This window comes from Ceratosolen solmsi, unplaced genomic scaffold, assembly GCF_000503995.2.
Source record: "Ceratosolen solmsi marchali unplaced genomic scaffold, CerSol_1.0 scaffold43, whole genome shotgun sequence".
NCBI lineage: Eukaryota > Metazoa > Arthropoda > Insecta > Hymenoptera > Agaonidae > Ceratosolen > Ceratosolen solmsi.
The window spans coordinates 5,312,174-5,328,387 of record NW_011948431.1 but is presented as its reverse complement, the minus strand read 5'-3'; the positions used below and the strand labels follow the sequence as shown (position 1 = coordinate 5,328,387).

Genomic DNA, 16,214 nt, shown 5'->3' with positions numbered 1-16,214 from the left:
AGCGCCGGGGGGTGAATTGTGTTCGCGCCCAACTTAAGTCCTGTTTTTAATTTGCGTGTTTGGGCTGCTGATGCTGGGAGAATCGCAGCCTCTTTTCTAGCGCTCCGTGTATTGTGCAAAGCCAGACAGCCGTGATTCAATGCGAGAATAATTAGCCGCTCGTGCAAATGGATTTTTTATGTCTGAGGTAAGCGGGCTTGGCCCGAGCCCTGCGATAATCCACGATTCCTGCTATTGGACTCTGAGAATATAGCGCAGTTTACGACAAAGATACACTTTTCACGTTTTGTTTTGCTAATCAAATTGTTGTGTTGGGAAAGCGATGATTTAATAAGACATAAACAAAACGAAAAAAAAGACACAAAAACAAAGGCGCTTTATTAATGTGCGAATAAAAGAAGAAGGAGGAGTAAAGTGCGCTTATTGGATTTAGTGAGATTTTAGAACTATTTTAAAGATATATTTATTTATTTATTTATTTATTTATTTATTTATTTATTTATTTCTTAAATAGAAGTTGTTTAAGGCTTGTCCAATTATTTGTATTTCTGCAACATCTGCATCTACAAATACGATATACATATATATATATATATATGTTATTCACGACGTACCAGCAACACATCTGTACCCTGGAATTACGAGTCGCAAGTGCTGCAGTGTATGGCGGGTAGTATAAGTTCGGGCGACAATGTCTCGATTAAACTTTGTCGACTCTTCCAACACTGAGATAGTCTCGAGTACATTGCGCATACATTATTCAGTAATTCCAGGCTGACAATGTTAATTGTAAAAATAATAGCCAATAAGTGTCCGATGAAAGGGCGATGAAATTATAAATCGACAATTAATTAAGCGCGTCGACGATCAAAATGACTAGGGATTGCCCGGGAACGTCTCGGAAAGACGTGATATCGGGATTTTCAAAGTGACGCAAAAACACCAATTTGTGTTTGTACACCAATGAGAAGCAGGAAAAAAGCATTAAACGTACTTACGATACATTAGCCGAGCTACGTAATACGCAGCCAGCATAGAACAACCAATGGCAAACGACCTCCACAAAAGGAAAGTAAATCTTATTTTTAAAATAGCCTATACACACGGATGATAATGTAGCATATTAGGCGATGTAGAGGGAGGGGTGAGGATAGAGGGGGAGATACTCGAGACTCGTACGCCAGTGAAACTCCTTGATCCCCGAGACGCGTTTATTTCGTTAGCGAGGAGTCCCGAGGATTTTTATGGGACGCGTAGCAAAGAATCGCCGGTGGGAGCAAGGGGAAGCCGCTCGGTGGCGTCGCCCGCGAACCCTCGGCTGCTTTGTTTTCCCCGTTTACCGCGGTAAAGCCCCTCCGCGTGGAGGAGCTCGCGCGAGTAGCGCGAAAGAAGCTTAGACGCGCCCACGTCGGATTTGCTTTTGGCGTGGCGCGCGGCAATTACGCAGGGGGCGCGCCGAGGAAAAAGAGGACACACCGATGCTCCCTCCCAAATAACCCCCAACTCCAATAACCCTTCACCTGCGCCACCCTCCTGTCGATTAAATGTGACGATGGGAAGAGGTGGCCCGGGTGCTCGTACCGGGGATGCTTCTCGGTCTTGTGTGGAATACGACTTGGTGTAAAACCCTCTCGCTACGCAGACAACGCACCGCTGAACTTCAATATTGCGATGTACGTTAGGCTTACGGTTACGCGGATCTGGGACGTTGATTCGCGAAGTCGAGAGGCAGTGTTTTTAGTTGATATTTCCTAGGCCAATTCATAAATGTTACGTGATTCGTGCTTTTCGCCTCCCCTCGGTTCTTTAACGAAATCTTTGTGGCTGCTTAAGCGGTACATTTCCTCTTTCTCTTGAAACTACATTTACATAATGTATTTATTGCTGTCATTATAGGAAAATGTTTGCAAATGAAGGATTAGGGATGTGTGAACGGCTGGTGGAATTAAACTATTTGATAAATAATAAATTCACTAAACGTTCCGCTGCTTTCATGCGAGTACTTATAGCATAAAGAGAAAGAAGCCTGCATTCACTACCTAGATAAAGAAACATCATACGTAACAAAATATTATAAATATCTTTCTCACGTTGTTTACAATTCTTCAACTATGAAAAAAATACAATACGTACACATACATGCGCGCGCACGCGCTAACAGAGAGAGAGAGAGAGAGACACAAGCAAACAAACGATCTATGTACTTTTGGAATTACGGTTAATCGTGCAAAAGCTCCAAAATTTCATATACTGTGTATGTGCGCAATGTAATCCATTATTATTCATGTCAAATGTAATGAGAAATTGATTGATAAGATTTTCGAACGTCAGACAATATCTTGATCAGCTACGATAATATGCCATTATGCATTATAGCGTAAATGTTGTGTAATCGGTGGCCGTTAATTAACGCATCGCACGTAAATCTCGCTGCCAATGATAATTTATTAGCGGTAGTAGCGAGGGCACTTAAAAACATAAAAAAAATCGATATATTTCCATTGGCTTGTCGATGCTCCCAGGACATAAATTCTTGAATGCAATCTGAATCTGGAGATGTCGTCGACTCCTTCGCCCGTATAATCACGGCCGGTAACGACGAATAAACGTAAATATTATCCTGGCACGAGGTTCCCCGTAAAACATAAAAAGCACCGAGAAGGAGCCATTAGCGCCATCCAGCGAGCAAACACGATTCCTCGATCGCGCGCCCGAGTACACATCATCAACACATTAACATCTCGAGGAGCAGTACCGAGCGATTTCGACACCTCATCCCCTCCAGGGCTCACTGTCTTCACTCCTGTAACACCGCGCGACATCCGCGCTATTTCCGCGGGCCGGAAAGAGCCCCAACGCCTACCGCCCCTCTTATCTCGCGCGCCAGACAATAATCGCGTTCCGTAACAGTTTCGCGAAATGAAAGGCGACGTTGTGGCTCGGCGGGGTACCGGGATCGATAACGATTGGATAAAAGGTCGGATGCCGTGCACGTTCACCCGCCGCCGTCACTCGCATGGCGCTGCAAAACGTCACGCGACGGCGGTGGTGGTGGCGGCGGCGGCGGCGGCGGTGGCTGTGCTGGATTCTAGATTTCGTTGGGAGGCAACGGGGGAGCTTGAGAGGACCAGAGTCCGACTCGCGACCGTATCACCCACCGTTTATATCTCATTGTCATATTACGTCGATGAAAAAAAAGAGAGAGAATGAGTCAATTAATGGGAATTAAAAATATATGTCCAAGATTTTAGCAGTGACTGCTGAATGGAGGCTGCGATGGTGTTAAGATGGGCGCGTGGGATCGTCTGCTGGAACAACGGTGAATCTAGTATCGCGGGATTGGAGTTTCGAGAGACGTGCGTGCTCGAGTGCTTGGATGCTGGTAATCGAGCACATTCTCTTAATAATACTAGGAACGGGCAAAAAAATTGGAGCTTGAACGTGAAAGCTCGGCGAGAAAGCTCGAGGGTTTGGAGCCTACTAGGCGCATTATATGTCTACGTCTCGAGGACATAAGGAGCGCCACGTTATAGGCGAACTCGGCAAAGGGTCTCGGCTGCTGGGGATGGCCCACTTTGGATTTGCGGAACGCTCGCGACGAGGGAATCCTTGCGGAAACCCGTTGCACACCAAGGTGGGAGTAAAGCACCGCCCGAAGCTCGCTTCTAAGGTCTGCGCTAGGATGGCAGCAGCGGCGGCAGCGGCAGCTGCAGCAACGACAGTGGCGCTGACGGGGGATGGAATGAGAACCGAGTAGGAGGAGGAAGAGGAACAGGAGCAGGAGGAAGAGGAGGTGGTGGGAGTTGTGGAGCATGGGGAGGATGAGGAGGAGGTGGGAGCGGATAGTGGCGCCGGGCTTCTCGAACTGATCAATACTTGAAACAGCGGGGAGCTATATCTCGCTGCTATTTCCGGTCCCCCGCCCCGGTAGCTCGAGGCCGGAAATGAAGGCGTTAAAAATACGCGCACATCCCGACCGTATCCCCGACCATATCATCGACGACTACGAGGACGACGACGGTAACGCCGGCTGTGCCAATGATACTTGCCGAAGGGTAGGCGGGGAAGATCCTTATCGGGCGAGAGGCCGACGCTCCTCTGATCGACTTTTAATTATAGCTAAGCGTCCGAACGATGATCGCAATGCCGAGCTAAGATGGCGCTACGCCCGACTCGCTCGCGCCGGAAATTACACTCACCTGGGCATTGTTAGATTGGACATTGTATTGATGGATCTGGTCCGCTTCGGAGATCGCGAAAGCATCCGTGATTTTGAGATTAAGGAGCGGCTTGGAAATACGCTAGGATCATTGTCATCGTAATCGTTCGATCGGTTGCGCGAGGACGACGAGGAAGACGGTGAGGATGGAGCTCGGTCCGAAGCGGCGTTAACGCACGCGTAATCCCAGGCAAATCGCGTCCAATGTAGAAGGAGGTAGGCGTGACCGCGCGTGGGAGTCCGGCCGCGCGGATTTGCGAAATCGCGAAGGGTTGGTCGGGTTGATCAACAGGTAGAGAGACGCAGGCGCGCGGATAAGCCACGGGGTTAAGCCGCTCATCACACCCTCGGAGGGTGTGACCCGCGATCGGATTGGCCGAACCGGACGTGTGAGGCCGACGTCCTGCGCACCAACTCTCGCGGCGCTCCGTCTTTTTTCGTCGTTTAACTTTTCTCCTTCTGCTCTTATCGACCCTTTTTTGTTTTCAGCACTCACTTTATCGATGCAGGATTGCATGGGGTCCGAACTGAACGAAGCACATCGTCGTCGGGTTATTTCTACTGGTTTCTTTGGCTCACGAGCGACTCTCGATTCGCAAGGGGACAAAAGCGTTTTGCGCTCACTCACAGGCAGATTCTAAGCTTTTCTCAGGGATTTGAAATTTTTTGCGAGATCGTCGGGTATTTCTTAAACGGCAGCGTGGACGTAATTTGTTAAATCGCGAGAATCACGTTCTCTATAAAATAATATCGAATTTGGATTGTACGGGTAATTTCGTATTAATAACATTTGTATGGGCGAGGGTAGACCGTGTCACATATCTCTAAAGATATGGAATTTGTTGAAATAGAATCGTAAGCTTTTCCACATTGCCATTGAAATCTGTCGACTGAAAGTTTATAATACTCAGAATTTATAAATTATTGGCTGAATTACTTAAAATAGCGGAACTCGTTTTATGAATATGACTATGCCCATTACCAATCCATTTACTCATATTATATATTGACGTCGTAAAATTACACGCATGTACACAAGATTCATATCTCTATTATCATTTATATGAATATAATCAATTTTGTATTTAAACTTTCATACGCTCGAGTCTATGAAATATCAATGTGCTTTGTATTGCGAAATGAAATAGAAAGTTGGAAACGTACATTGACTTTATAAGCGATGAAAATAACGAAGGAATTTAATATTCGAGCGTAGAATAATGGTACGACTACGTCGTTTAAACGATACCCATTCGACATACCCTTTAATTCCTAAATCAGGCATTCTGTTATCAAATACGCATACAGAGGCATCTATCGTAGTATAGATGAGATAAAGTCCGGGCCACTCAGTCCCCCAATGAAAGTAAAAATTTCTCTGACGAAGGTATAATATGTGTCAGGCTACGTATCTCTCACGATCCTCGGCGACAGCTTCATTACGAATAGCAGGAAACAGAGATAAATAATAGTGTGAACTTAATGGTGAACACCAATACATCTACAGATTGCGTTGATTTTCTGAAAAGTTTCTATGCAAGGAAATTTTTTGATCGCTCATAACCACGCCAAGTCGAACGTGCAATTCGGCCGTCCGTAGTCCCAAGTAGCTTTCGGTCCGCGAAAACGCATCCACTTACGGCCGAATGGGATTTTCGGAAAAGTAGTGCGGATCCCGCTGAACGAGTCCATCCTTGCCTCTCTCGTCCCTTTAATGTTGTATAACGGGGTGGGATTGACTGACGAGGATGGCAAGGGTGGCGAGTTGAGAGGGGAGGGGGAGAGAAGCGACTCGCTTAGTCCCGGCGAATGAGCGGACATCGTGACGCGACAATATCGGCTTTTCGGATACCCGGCAATATTAATCCGATGTCCGGGTTTTCCAGCAACGTGGCTCCTTCGCTTCCTTCCATCGTGAAATATCCGTCTCCCTTTCACGCTGGAGCGCATATTTGCAAGACTGTCGTCCTGCCCTTCCCGACCACTCTTCCGCCAATGCCGAGAAATTAGGTTCGCCCTGTGGCTTTGTCATCCTGGCATTTAAGTCCATCCAAGACAAGTCCTATTTATTCATCCACCAACCGTCCAAGCATCAAATTAACTTACTTTATCTAGGCAGCGAGCGTTCTGTCAATAAATCTCTATCTACTGTCGATTTCACCGAGGAAATGCACATATACTGAATCATCATGTTCGTTTAACGAGAAATATAAAGCGCATAGAATGAATTGTCATACCAGTCATCCCCCAAAGAATATTGTAATCATAATTTTATTTTTTTTCTTTTTTTTTCTTTTTTTTTCTTTTTTTTTTCTTTTTTTTTTTGCCATATATATATAACAATAATAATTTTTCTAACAAAGACGACGACGACGACGACGATGACGACGACGACGACAACGAGAATAATAATAGTTATAACCGTAATAACGATAATAATAGCTAAATATCCATGAGGAACGATTAATTTTCCTTTTTTTCTGTACTCCTACGTAATTGTGCAATTACGTAAACGTGCTAATGCAAAAGGCTTATTTTCACTCTCTGTCCATTATAATTATTATCCGTATAAGAATAGAGCTCTATTCACCGAGCGAAAGTATTATCTTATTTTTAAAATTCTTATCGCTCTTACTTTTACATCATACGATTATGAAAAATGTCACCAAAACAGTTATATCTATTTCATAAGAAATTTTCTGTGCCCGTTCGCTTGAAGCACCAAAACAAAATATTCAAATAAAGAAGTATTTTTGCCTTCATATTTTAATTTATTATATATTAGGCGAATGATTCTCTATACCCCATATATATATATATATATATATATATATATACAAGTGATTACGCAATTTTTTTAGCAACATACTCAAATCGCGCACCGATAGAAATGCACAAGCTTACATTTACAATGTAATATCGACGTGACGTACAAATACCCGCCATGTATGTTTCATAAAGCACCGAAAGCCCATTGAAAGTGACAAATGTCAACTTTAACTTCGATATCGCGTGAAACTCCCCCCCCCCCTACCAACGGCTACAATCACCCAACACCACCTCCTTGCCACTCACAACGCAATATTTTGCTTTCATATAAAAGTCACTCCCGACGACGAGGTGTAATGCTTAAGATAGCATTGTGCAAAGCCTTATACGCTTCTCGACATCGAGCGATGCGACAATATCTTATCGGCTCGATGCCGGGCTCCAAGTTCCGTATCTCCAAGAGTGTCAAGCGACGTGGAAAAGCCGCGCAGCGTTAATAAAAACGTCACATCGAAGCTTGGAAACGATCGAGGCGCACGGAGGGCCTCTCGCCCGCCTCGATGTTTCCTCGGTCCGCCGGCGCCAGGGTCGGAGAGGGGATAGTCTCCGCGCGTCCCACCGCCGCTATCGCCGTCACCGCCGCCTCGGTTATCTGCCGAGGATGCCGAGATATCGCACACCTCGCGGTGTTATTATCTCCGATAACCGATAGCCGGCTCAGAGCCGCTCCCGGAGACGAGGCGAGCGGCCGAAGTCTCTTCTACAGAGCGTGAGAGAAAGATAGATAAAGAGAGAGAGAGAGAGAGAGAGAGAGAGAGTGTGTGTGTGTGTGAGAGAGAGAGAGAGGAGAAGAAAGAGGGAGAGAGAGAGAGAGGAGAAGACAGAGGGAGAGAGAGAGAGAAGGAGAGATAACGAGATAGAGCTAGAGAGCGAAATAGTCGAGGATGGTAGAGCGAGGCTGAGAGAAAATGTGGGCGCTCATCGCGATCCTGGCGGGTCTCGGAACCGGCCTGGGGAACGCTTACCCCGAGGGCTGCCGCTGCCAGCTGGACAACGCACCGAGGACCATCGACTGCTCGGATCTCAATCTCCAGAGCTTCCCCGGGAACCTCAGCGCTGCGGTAAGTGTCAAAGGGTAAATGGGAAAGCGGTGCTCCGTCACCACTGGGCGATATGCATTTTTTGGGTAATTTAAGGCTGCAGTGATCCAACGAGGGCTTTGGCCTTTCATTACAATCTATTAACGGTGTGCACGCGGGCTTCCAAATGTCGTGGAACGGGTCTGTTGTTTTGTCGTCGTCGTCGTCGTCCCCGTCGTCCCCGTCGTCGTCGTCGTCGTCGTCGTCGTCGTCGTCGTCGTCGTCGTCGTCGTTGTAGCCGTCGTCGACCATTAACTTCGCTAAGCGAGGGCGTGAGTAATGTGATTCCTACGTGACTCATGGCTTATCGCGCGCTTACATCTCATGTACAGGTAGTTGCTTGAAATAAATATATCAGGTATATTTACATTGATGTATTATACCGCAATTGAGAGCGAATGTGAGAAAGAGCGTGATAGTGTGGGAGAGTGGGGAGGGCGAGGAGGGAGAATTTTAAACGCCACTGTGATTTAGCATGAAAGGCTGCTGCTTTTATAAATTATTAATATTGTTTTGTCGGTGCGCGAGTATCGCCAGTTACGGACGCAATAATTCATGTAAAAGGTATCATTATCAATGATATTGTGAAATCGTTAATTATAAATTTCAAACTCATAATGGATTAACAGTTTAAAAATTGCCCGAGTAACGTGCATTATTCCGTGGCCATACAACTCTCTCTCTCTCTCTCTCTCTCTCTCTCTCTCTCTCTCTCTCATTCCCTCCTAATTGGAAATTTATGAAGTCTATGTAATTGGAGTAGATTATAGTTGTCGTGATTTTGTTGCATACCATGCGTAGAACGTCCACTATTATTATGACATAATGTGATAATGCCATGCATAATGAAAGAATGATTTATTGAAATTAGCTTCCATAATAATTATAACAAAAGGAAATTCCATGAAATTCTTATTCCTTATTCGTGATTTTAATGGAATGTATCGTTGAGGTTAGTTTCGGTCAATGTCATTCATCCATCAGCAAGCACAATTACCTATTTAAACCCTTTGTCGAGCGCCCGAAATTTATGAAAATTTGTTTGTATTAAGGTAGGTGGAGCACTTGGACCTCTCGGGTAACCTGCTTACGGAACTTCCGGCGGACGTCAATCGGCTTACCGAGCTCCAACACCTAAATTTGGCTCGCAATCAACTGAGCCGGCTGCCGGCGAATCTGCGAGGTCTTGGCAATTTGCGCAGGCTCGACCTCAGCGAGAACGCACTGAAGGACGTCGTCGCGGACCTCGGGCCGATAAGCCAGCTGACGCGCCTCAAAACCTTGTACCTGACGGGCAATCCACTGGGTGGCCTCACGGGACTGAGAAACGCGGCTCTGCAGTTTCTCAGCGCCGACTCATGCGGTAATACGCTTGTCGATTGTGATATTAGGACATCCGGCCAAAGTTTATAAATCAATTAAAGCAAAGGACGTCTAAGCATTGGGATGAACATTGACGCGAAAGTGAGGGTAAACCTTAGCTTGGGCTTTACATAATTTATCCTACTTTTATCGGTTTCGCCAATTGCGTAATCCAATGCTGTCCTTCGCAATTAAATCCACGTAACGTTAATGGGCCTTTATTAATAGCTCGAGGACCATGGGTGTTAATCGCGATCGAACGATTAGAGACGATTGAGAAAGTGCAATAACTAGGTTCAAGAAAGTCGAGGAAACTTACTAAAAATCGCTCGCTCTAATAACGCATTATCTCCCATACTTGTCGATAAAGCATAAAAACAATTTCAATAAAGTATGCGTAGATGAAAGTAAAATAAATAAAAATAAAAAATAAAAAGAAAAAAGAACAAATAGCATGAAATAGATCCAACGAGTTTATTCTTACGAATATTGAATTGGGCGGGGGAGTGTGCGCTATATAATTAAATCATTTATTCTAAACCTAGGCATCGAAACCCTTAAAAATACATCGCTATCGGGTCTGCCAGAGCTCGCCTATTTGAGTCTAGTCGGCAATCCTCTGAGAGATATAAAGGATCCTTACAGTCTCAAATTGAAAGGACTTGATATCTCGAAATGCCAATTAAAAGTCTTGAGTTCGCGGACGTTCCAAGGCTTTCCCGAACTTATTGATTTGCGCTTGGCCGACAACGCAATGCTTGTCTATAGCACCAGGTGAGCTAACAACATTAATAATTATCAATCGATTCACTACATTAAATATCGAACATCAAATTCACAATACTCGCGAACACACACACAGTGATAGAGAGAGAGAGAGAGAGAGAGAGAGAGAGAGAGAGAGAGAGAGAGAGAAGAGAGAGCGAGAAGCAGCCTCCGATATGTTTTAAAAACTTTCGATGCGCTGCCTTTTTGTGCTAATCGTCTACGGATGATTTCAATCTACGAATTATATTACTTTCGATATAGCTGTTTCTTACTCAATGATTATTGACGAAATCGGCTTAATTGCCAGTCTTTCGTAAGTACGGTATTTAAAGGTTTAAGAGGCAATTAATCTATCGGAATCTACATCTTTTTAACCTAACGTGAAAATTTATTGGCCATAATAAAAAATGCAGAGCCAACAGTCGCACCTGTTGGCGTTACTCGTTTGCCTTTCAATCACAAGCAACAATGATTTTATCCGCAAAGCCAATAATCGACCCACACGCGCCACCCCAACGGATTCGCAATACTCAATGACCAACTCAATTAAAGATACGAAACCCTACGGCACCAGAAGCTGCGGAAACTCGACGTCTCGAGATGCGGCCTTGACCGACCAGGACTCCACGGCCTCCCGTCCCTCACCTATGCTCGTCTCTCGAGCAACTCCATTCGCATGCTGCCCGACCACATATTCGCCAAGAATCGCGAGCTCACTCACCTCTTCCTGGACTACAATCAGCTCGAGCGCCTCAACAAGAGCTCCTTTGCCAATCTTCTCAAGCTGCAAGTCCTCGATCTCTCGTCCAATGCCCTCAAAACCGTCTCACCCACGGCATTTCGGAACAATATCGAAATGCAATTTCTCAACCTCTCGGACAACTATATCACGGATTTTCCCAAGCTCTCGGCCTCCATTATAAGTCTCGATTTGTCAGCGAATCTTATTAATCGGATGGACGACAACAGTTTGGCCGCCGTACCGAGACTTTACCATTTAAATTTGAGTAAGAATCTTATCGAGGAGCTGCCCATTAAATTGGACTCGCCGAGTCTGAGGAATTTCATTTTGAGATGCAATCGAATAACCAGCTTGGATAACGCCAGCTTCAGCCGACTTCCGGAATTGGAAAAATTCGACCTTTCCGGTAATGTAATCAAAACCGCCTCCTTCTTACATTAGCGTTGCGTTTATTATAGTAAAGGATGATCAAATAGTAAAGGATATATAACTTCAATGCAAACAACTCTACTCCATTTCATTCCTACAACTCACATTAACAAATTCCGACTATATGACTTATAACATTATATTTTTTCTTTTGTTTTTGTTTTCGTTCGGATCATTTTCAATTTAACGACAATTGTTGCTTTCTCTTTTATCACATAGCTTGTTCGTTTATCGATATATCGTAAGTTTTCTATGTAAGTTATCTACAAAGTGCCGTTACTTGGTCATCGGCAGAGAACTCGCGAGTGTCATAACAAAACTGCAGAATTTATATATTTTCGCAACAATCGGTTACACACGTGGGACACAATGTCATTGTATTTATTGTAGTTAAGAAATTGTAACACTGAAATGGTATTCTTATAACGTAATCGTGACGATACTCGTTTCAAAATTTCAAACTGTTCTCATGCAAACAATTCAGAACCACGCAAATTTCTCTCTTCTTCTTCTTCTTCTTCTTCTTCTTCTTCTTCTTCTTCTTCTTATATTGTAAAACTATTTTATTAAAAAAATCTCCGGCTAACTCGATGATTTCAAATATTTTCATCATTGTAATATTTTTTTTTTTATCATTTGTAGGCGCAGTGTATGGGCATTTATACATAGAATAATACGAGGATGAAGCCTTTACTCGTGTATTGAACTTGAAAAAATTCCTTTCCCCGTTTAATAGTTCACATGCGTTCTAGCGATCTCTTTTATTTTAATTGACAGGCACATTGCACACTTGTCTGGTATGCTTTTAACGATCATTGCTAACGAGACTGGATGAATTGCTTATGATAATTATCCTACGTTAACAATCATATTTGCATCTAAAAATATATTTGAAAATTTGTCGTTATAATTCATTGGGGAAAACGATGTTTCTTTTTTTTTTACAATCACATGGATTCTCTTTAGATACAATTTTTTGAATTGTTTTATGCAAATATTCAGATTGGCGTCAAATAATCTTGGCTTTAACAAGATAATGAATGCGGTCTATCATTTGGTTTACTACTGATAACTTTGCATACATCGAGACGTTGAATTTATTATCGTAAATAAATAGAAAACAAATATTATCTCAGATGAGTAACGAATGATTTTTCATAATCGTGCAAGCTCTACGCGTCTATACGTATTCTCGAGATAAATATAATTACTTAGCAGTTGCTTATAGAGGAATCAAGTATCGTTGGTAATTCATTTTTACGGTCAGTTCGCTAAATTTTAATTTTTCAAATGGGTATTTCCCATATTGGAAAATTGATATTGTATATCATTTCTATATTCGCATATAATGACTTCCACTATATTCTTAAAGCATGCATGAGAAAAATCATAATAATTATCCATAGAGTTTATTCATCTTGTATTATCTATGTAGTAATGTCCGGCCGGGAGTAGTTATAATAATGAAATGCAAATGCAAATGTATGCTAATGTCCGATATTTTTATACTTCTAATTCGACAATCGTATCAACTTAGATTGTATTTGGTAATTAAAAATATTGTAAAAAAATGGTACTGCTAAATTAATATATACAAACTATAGATCTTAATTATATTTACCAATACCTATTACATTTTTCAATTATTTTGATCATTAATCGAATAATCATACACTTTGATTATTATACAAAACTATTATTTCAAGATTTCTATTAAAAGTTATACGAAAAAAAAAAACTATTTTTTATTCGAGCATACCATTAAACTAAACTGCATAGTTTATGAAAAAAAAAAAAAAAACTAAATAATTGAATATTACATAAGTGCGCGTGTGTAGATATCAATAGTATATTTTATAAATTAATGTAATTATTCTTTCAGGCAATTTATTAAGTAAAGGAATAGGTTCGGAAGTATTTTTTGACAACCCTAATCTACGTCATCTTCATTTACAAGATAATCCATGGATATGCGACTGCACCCAATTATATCCCAGTTATGTTTTCCTAATGACTTTGGTAACCAAGACGGAATCGTGGATCTGCCATAGTCCAAACAACGTAACGGGTTACTCGTGGAAACTCGCATGTGCAAACGTCTGGAAGCGAAATTCCATACACAAATACAACAATAAGACATGGGGACTGATTCTCGTGAGCATACTGACAATCGTCGTTCTTTCCGGAACAATTATCTCCATTAGGCATTCCATGAAATTAAAAAGACAAGCAAGAAATCAAAGACTGGAAATGGAAAGAGCCGAAGTTAGAGAGAGATTAAGACTTCTGCAACGGAGGTTTGTATCGCAGAGATGAATTGTTCGTTAACAGTACCTGCGGCAATAATACAACATCCATTGATTAATTATCGTTATTCGTATAAATTATGAAAATTTACGAAACAATGGCTTGGCGAGGACTTGAGGAAGACAAGATCATTTTTGCAACAATATGTATTGAGTATTATCCCATTTTATGGAAATTAATTGAAATGAAGAAAAAAATCTTGTCGATTAAGGCCATTGATCACATTAGATATAAATAAATATTCTGATATTAAATTTCTAAGTTTTTATTCCCATAAATTTTATAAAATCATGATTGCAGCATAAATACCCTTTTCTTTCAAATTGTCGTCTGAATTTACCAAGATTTGGCAAATTTTACAATATTTAATGCTGGTAATGCTAAATTCGATTAAACTAACTCTACATCTCCTCTTAATAAGAATAGAAAGCATTTTTTTTTTTTTTTTTTTTTTTTTTTTTTTTATACAAAATTTATTACTACTAATAAGACGAATATAAATTTAAAAAGGAAACATTACGAAAGAAAAACATTGACTAATGATGTTCAAGCGCGAGAAAGAGAATGCAAATTTTTCTCTGCATTATAGCGACGGTGTTAAATCTCAAGCCGCGGATTATATTTTTTTTTTTCGGAATTACCTAGATTGAGCTAAAAATTCGGGTGGCAATTATAATAAATAATCCAAGTCCGCTTAAAAGAAAAAGATGAAAAAAAAATCATAATAATAAACCCTTTTGTGATTGCGCAGCTCTCCAGATTATACGTCATTTAATCGTATTCGGTAAGCAAATAATGCCGATTTCGATATCTCCAACTGCCGATTCATCTCTAAGAGCTAAAGCAAAGAGCCTCATTCTCCGTACAATGAGTTCTGTGTTAAAACCGCTAATGTGCACGTTCTTAATGCCAGCAGGAGTCACCGGCTACAGGACGAGCTGCACGAGCTGACGACGGAGCCACGGGTCCACCCCTTGGAGCTGATCGGGCCACCGAGCTACGAGGAGGCGGTGACGATGATTCGAGTCGCCCGCTCCCTCGACGCCCTCGACACCGTGACCGTGGACGCGAGCGGTAACGACGGGACGCGCCCGACCGCGCAAATGACAGCCTCCTCGGAGAGCCTCCGTGGCGGTAAGAAACGGCGCCGCGGACGTCGCCAACGATCCCAGAGCGAGGATAACCTGGTGCGCAGGGAGATACGACGGGATGAGCGGCTCCGACGGGTTCGCGAGCCTACGGCCAAGGATCAGCCGGAGTCGGAGCTCGAGCCGAGACTCCATCGGGACCCGACACCCATTGCTCCCAAGAAGAAGACCACCAAGAGATTGTCGGCGGCGAGCAACGGCACCTCCACCGACGACGAGGACTCCGACAGACAAGCGGCGCCTGATTTAGCAGCCAGGAAGATCGGTAGGACGTTGATTAGGAACTTGGAGAGGGAACCCAAGAGTGGATACAGACCGTCGACCGATGCCGACAGCTGAGATAACCCTGTCCTTGCCTTTTCGATACTCGATTCCCTGTTTATCGAGCCTCGGTTATGACATTTGTCCACTATTCGCTAAAGTATTCGAATTTACTTTACTCTACCGGCTCATACATTTGCCATTAGAATAAATGTTTTATCATACATTACCAATATGCTACAGATTCGCATAATTGCGCAGTCATTATGAAACAATGTATTGTAATTCAATTGATATTCGCGCTCGATTGTTACGATTCCATTAGAATCCACGTTAAGGCTATACTGGGGGACATGATATTCGTGTTCCTGTAAATCGTCAATTTACATAGTTAAGTTTTAAAAAATAATCAATCCTAGAACATACAATGATTAACAATACGTACACGAATCTTCCAGAATTTCTGGACGGAATTATTAAATTAAGTGTTTTAGTTCAAAAATCCAATTGTACACGTTTGCCTTAATTGTAGTAATTTTTTAACACCTTGCACGTTCAGATTACCGCTATAAATTAAAAAAATATAATGTATAGTATAATTAATATGTTGTTAAAAATTTTCAAGGTGTACAAGTAAATAGGCAGAAAGCGCGCGTCGTATCGAATAAGACTGATCTAGCAACTATTTATATATGTTTATCTGGTGGAATGTTTATGATAATTATCAACAAGCAAATATAGCTCATCGAATACTTTTATTACTCTTTTACGTGTTAAAATTAAGATACAATGGTTTCGAATCATTTATCGAGAATAAAATATCAAGACATAAAAATAATAGAAATAGTCACTATTTCCCGAGCTACTTTTTAAGTTTACATATATTTTGCCTACAATTGTTCATTCAAATTTCTCCTTCGATAATTTAGAGAATAAATGGTACTTAATATAAATAGGTAATGTATGTGTGCCTATGTTTGTGTTTTGGGTGTGCGTGCGTGCGTGCGTGCGTGCGTGCGTGCGTGCGTGCGTGCGTGCGCGCGCGTGTGTGTTGAATGTGGATGCGCGGA

The 16,214-nt window shown here is 42.3% G+C and overlaps 1 protein-coding gene across 1 annotated transcript; it reads left to right on the top strand.

Annotated features, from left to right (window-relative positions):
- Positions 1 to 7,956: 7,956 nt before the first annotated feature.
- LOC105364274 (leucine-rich repeat-containing protein 15) lies at positions 7,957 to 15,564 on the top strand. The gene is given in 7 exon segments (XM_011502159.1): positions 7,957 to 8,109; positions 8,757 to 8,772; positions 9,146 to 9,490; positions 10,035 to 10,263; positions 10,810 to 11,405; positions 13,311 to 13,725; positions 14,649 to 15,564. Coding segments are annotated over 7 exon segments (2,328 nt in total). The 3' UTR covers positions 15,223 to 15,564.
- Positions 15,565 to 16,214: the final 650 nt, after the last annotated feature.